At 41.0% G+C, this 5,522-nt stretch overlaps 1 protein-coding gene across 1 annotated transcript; it reads right to left on the minus strand.

The window, feature by feature from the left end:
• Nucleotides 1–338: 338 nt before the first annotated feature.
• LOC145097470 (uncharacterized) lies at nt 339–5,169 on the minus strand. The gene is made up of 5 exons (XM_079035039.1): nt 4,093–5,169; nt 3,533–4,031; nt 3,259–3,367; nt 2,784–3,090; nt 339–935 (listed from the first exon to the last, which is right to left on the minus strand). Exons 1-5 carry the CDS (start codon nt 5,167–5,169, stop codon nt 339–341), a joined length of 2,589 nt encoding a protein of 862 aa, XP_078891165.1.
• Between the last annotated feature and the right edge of the window lie 353 nt (nt 5,170–5,522).

The following is a 5,522-nucleotide window of genomic DNA, read 5'->3' on the forward strand; positions in this document are numbered from 1 at the left end:
CAAAGAAAAGAAACATAAATGAAAAATCTTTTTTTTTTTTAATTTTTTAAATCTTTTCTAATTTTTTTAAAACAAAATAAAAAGTTTTTACAAAAAGATGGGAAATCCCTTCCCTAAGCTTAAAATTAAGCATTGTCCTTAATGCTTAGGGAGGAGTGGAAAACGACTACTTGGACGGGGGAGCATAGCGACGGAAGAACTCGTCGCGGAAATCATCGAAATCATCGCGCAAACCTAAGAGCTCGTCACGATAGTCAGTGACCTAAGTGCTATATTGCTGATAGTTGAGGCGAAGACCAGTCATCGTTTGCTGAAGGGAAGTAATATCCTGATGGAGGTCAAGATAATGCTGGTAGGTGAAGGAAGAGTTGGGGTGAGGGTGAGATGGGTGGGGGCTGATCCTGAAAGTCAGTCTGCATAGGATCAGGCAAGCTAAAGGATATGGGTGTGGCATCTGTATAGTCTGGGTGCTGAGTGGATGAAGATGGGCGATCAGACTGTGGGCGTTGTGCATGTTGTGCCCTACATGGGCGAGGAGGTGGTGGGGTGTTCGAAGGAAGCACCCACACAATCTCGCTAATGGGGTTAGCGAGAGCGATGAAATCAGGTCCATTGACCTTGAAATACGTGGAGCGACCCCGCGTCCAAACACACCCACCTAGGGCAGTACGAAGCATGTGCATAGCTCGAAAGTTCTGTAGGGTCAGACGAAAAGAATCACCTGTAAAGAAGGTATACTCCGGAGGAGATTGCGGCACGAGGGAGCGGGCATTGACAAAAATTAAACCACCACAACGAATTGCACCGCCAGTGCGAAGAGCTATAACTCTATGGAACCGTCTAATGATAATATCACCAGAATGTGGACGATGTGACCCGATGATCATGCACCACAAAATAAAAAGCTTGGCTTTGCCGGCTTTCGTAGTCTCAATCTGTGCATAAATGATATTACATATAATTTTCAATGTAATTTTGAGAACAGGTTGCACGATGCTAATCTGTACGGATGAGGTGGAATCATAAGACTCCAAACTGGTGATGGAGTACCAAAACTCGCATACATCAAAAGTGGGGGTGGGCTGGGATAAACTAGTGATGGGAGTATGGAAGATAGTACATAACTGGTCTACGTGAAGAGTGTGAGGGGTGCTAAAAATGCGAAAAGCTATGTTTCCCTCATGATTTATGTCACTAAGTGTGGCTAAAAACTCTCGGGTCAATAGGGGACAAGTGCCAAAATCTGCAGATAATAGGCGCTCCGAGCCAATATTGGCAAAAAGAGTGCGAACACCATCATAAATTTGGAGTTCCTGCATTAAGGTGCGGCTAGGGGCCTAGACCTATGGCAAAATCTCGCGGTCGAGAAGTCACTGGTAACAGTCAAGTGCGTCGGGAACAAACGTATCTACTTTTCGTGGCCTACGGGTAAGTAACGGAGCTTAGATCTGAAAAAGAAACTCACAAAAATTCAAATGAACAAATGAATAAAATGAAATTTTTGGAGAATTTCAACCGTTAAATCATGATTTCGTTACCAGAAAGATGTTGTAAGAGTAAAATAGAAGAGGTTAATACGTTTTTTTTCTTGATTTGGACGAAAAACAAGTGATTTGGGTGTTTGTTGGTGAAAGAACTCGAAAATTGGAGGATTTCAGAGAGTGTTTTTGAAATTTGGTGGTAACAAATGAGGTTGCGATCGATATTTATAGCAAAAACCCAACCTGCAACCGCAAGGGGGGAACCTACGATCGTAGGTTTCTAAAATTTGACTGTTCGCACTTTTTTCGAGACAAGTAACGACTATATGACAAGAAACGAATACATGTGATCGCAAGGGGGTAACCTGCGATCGCAGGTTTTGGAAATATTACTGTTGGGCGCTTTTTTCGAGGCCAGCTAACGTCTAGATTTGAAAATGTTGTACATGCGATCGCAAGGGCTAAACCTGCGATTGCAGGTTTTGAGAAAAGTAAAGATTCGATCAGTCAATGTTCAAATATGCTGCAGGTAAAAAAATTGATACATGCGATCGCAAGGGGTAAACCTGCGATCGCAGGTTTTGAGAAATATGCTTCAATTACTTTTAAAATTGTTCAAAAGTGTTCCAGGCTCTAAAAACTAATACATGCGATCGTAAGGGGGAACCTGCAATCGCAGGTTTTCCATTTTCGTGAAAGCAGTTCCAAAAAATCCTCGATGACTAGCAGCGGCCCCAAAATGTATAACCTGTGATCGCAAAGACTGGGCTTGCGGTCGCAGGTTCCAACAAAACTGTATTTTTCAACTTTTTTCAAATCCTCTCTGTTCCTTTTTATTTTAAAAACACGATTCAATTAAAAAGAAGCATCCTAAGAAGCTAAAAACACACAAAAATTAAAAACAAGTTGCAAAATTAAGATCAAAACAAATGCCCGGGTTGCCTCCCGGTAAGCTGTCCGTTTTTACTGTCGTTGACTTAACATGGTTACTTGGTTTCCTTAGTTGCGGTAAGTCAGGACCTCAACTACCTCCACTTCATTTGTGACTTGAAACCCTTCGTAAAATGGTTTGAGACGATGACCATTCACCTTAAAGATTTTTCATGTTTGTTCACTCTTGATTTCTATAGCACCATGATCAAATACGTTAGTAACAACAAAAGGGCCCACCCAACGAGACCTCAATTTACCAAAAATAAGTTTGAAACGAGAATGGTATAAGAGTACCTTTTAACCGGTAGTAAATACCTTTCATGAGAGCATCTTATCGTGAAACGCTTTCGTCTTCTCCTTATAGATTGCCTCATTCTCGTAAGCATCATTCCTGATTTCTTCTAACTCTTGAATATCCAATCTTCTTTTCTTACTAGCCTCATCCATGCTCATATTCAAGTTTTTGATAGCCCAATATGCTCGATGCTCTAACTCAACCGGTAATCGACAAAGTTTTCCAAAAACTATTCTATATGGAGACATACCTATAGAAGTTTTGTATGCTGTCTGGTGAGCCCATAACGCATCATCCAATCGAATACTCCAATCTTTCTTGACTGGATTGATGGTTTTCTCTATAATGCCCTTGATCTGTCTGTTTGAAGCTTCAGCCTGCCTGTTGGTTTGTGGGTGATATGTTGTGGATACCTAATGTGTAACACCATATTTCTTGAGGACTACTTCGAGGGTGCGGTTGCAGAAATGCGTGCCCCGATCACTAATAATGGTTTTCGGTGTCCCGAACCTAGCAAATATATTTGTCTTGACAAAATCTACCACAAACTTGGCATCGTCAGTTCGTGTAGCTTTTGCCTCGACCCATTTGGACACGTAATCCACAACAAGTAAGATGTACATAAACCCGAAAGAAGGCGGAAACGGACCCATGAAATCTATACCCCAAATGTCAAAGATTTCACATATTAAGATTGGAGTAAGTGACATCTGATTACGAGGTGTCAAAGACCTAATCATTTGACATCTTTCACAGGTTTTGCAAAATAGAAAAGAGTCACAAAAAATATGAGGCTAATAAAGATCGCTGTCCAAAACCTTACGTGCGGTTCGTTGTGGACCATAATGCCCTCCACAAGCTTCTGAATTGCAGAAATTCAGTATTGATTTGACTTCATCTTGAGGTACACATCTTCTAATCACCTGATCAACATAGTGTTTCCATAGATACGGCTCGTCCCAAACATATATTTTCGCCTCCTTTTTTATTTTATCTTTCTGGGCTCGGGTAAGATCTGAAGGGAGTTCTCTGGAAACCAAGTAGTTTACTATATCAGCAAACCAAGGAGGGTTCTGAGCATCGAATAAATGCTCATCAAGAAATGTTTCACGGATCGGTGTCGGGTCTTCAGGTGGGGTGAGTCGGCTCAAATGACCAGCTACTAAATTTTCTCTCCCACTTTTGTCCCTAATCTCTATATCAACTTCCTGTAGCAGCAAAATCCATCTAATCAACCGTGGCTTTGAGTCCTTTTGGCAAGAAGGTACCGAATGGCTACGTGATCCGAAAAGATTATGACTTTTGTGCCCAACAAATACTGTCTGAATTTTTCAATGCAAAAACAATTGACAACAACTCTTTTTCAGTGGTGGAGTAATTTACTTGGGTGCTGTCCAAAGTCTTTGATGTATAACATATAACGTGGGGGACCCGGTCTTTTCTCTGTCCTAGAACAGCTCCAACAGCAGTGTTACTAGCGTCACACATTATCTCGAATGGAAAACTCCAATCCGGGGGCTGAATGATGGGGGCAGAAGTAAGAATATTTTTCAGCACATCAAAAGCCCTTTTGCAGTCTTCATTGAAGTCAAATTCAGCGTCTTTTTGCAATAGATGGCACATGGGAACTGATATCTTTGAGAAATCTTTTATAAACCTCCTGTAAAACCCTACATGGCCAAGAAAGGAACGCACTTCCCTAATATTCATCGGGTAGGGTAAGCTCTTTATAACATCTATTTTTGCTTTATCGACTTCCAAACCTCTTTTTGAAACAATATATCCAAGAATCAGAACTTGGTCAACCATAAAGTGACATTTTTCAAAATTTAAGACCAGGTCTGTTTCTATACATCTTTGTAAAATTTTTGTGAGGTTTTTTAAACAAATATTAAAGGAGTCTCCATAGATGGTAAAATCATCCATGAAGACTTCTATGGTATTTTCCACATACTCAGAAAATATACTAACCATACACCTTTGAATGGTAGCGGGTGTGTTGCAGATTCTAAAGGGCATACGCCTATACACGAATGTCCCGAAAGGGCAGGTGAAAGTCGTTTTCTCCTGGCCTTCTGGAGCAACTGGAATCTGATGGAAACCTGAAAATCCATCCAAGCTGCAGTAGTGGGATTTTCCAGCAAGCCTCTCTAGCATCTGATCTATGAATGGGAGAGGAAAAAGATCTTTCCGGGTGGCTGCATTTAATTTTCTATAGTCAATACACACGCGCCATCCGTTCTGAACCCGAGTTGGAGCCAGCTCTCCTTCTTTGTTCTCTACCACTGCCACTCCAGCCTTATTAGGAACAACTTGAACTGGGCTGACCCACTTGTTGTCAGAAATTTGGTATATCATCCCAACATCCAGTAACTTAATAACTTTTGTTTTAACCACCTCCATCATTGGTGGGTTTAATATGCGTTGGGCTTCTCGCAATGGCTTATAATCTTCTTCCATCAGAATTTTGTGCATGCATAGAGATGGGCTGAGTCCTTTATTGTTTGCAATAGTCCACCTAATTGCGCTTTTATACTCCTTCAGAATTTTGATCAGCTCTAACTCTTATTTTTCTGACAGCTTGTTGGATATGATAACTGGTAATGTTTCTTTTTCCCCAAGATATGCATATTTCAGGTGTTCTGGAAGTGTCTTTAGCTCCAAGATGGGGGCTTGCACTACATAAGGAAAAAGTTTGGAGTTAGAAATTGGTAATTTAAGAGTTTGGGTACCATACCTCAACTTTCTCTGCTGGTCCATATGAGCTGCCATCTCTTGAACTTCTCTATCAACCACGTAATTTTCTGATATAA

The sequence above is a fragment of the Lactuca serriola genome, chromosome 4 (assembly GCF_051521515.1).
Source record: "Lactuca serriola cultivar US96UC23 chromosome 4, Lser_US96UC23_V15, whole genome shotgun sequence".
Lineage (NCBI taxonomy): Eukaryota > Viridiplantae > Streptophyta > Magnoliopsida > Asterales > Asteraceae > Lactuca > Lactuca serriola.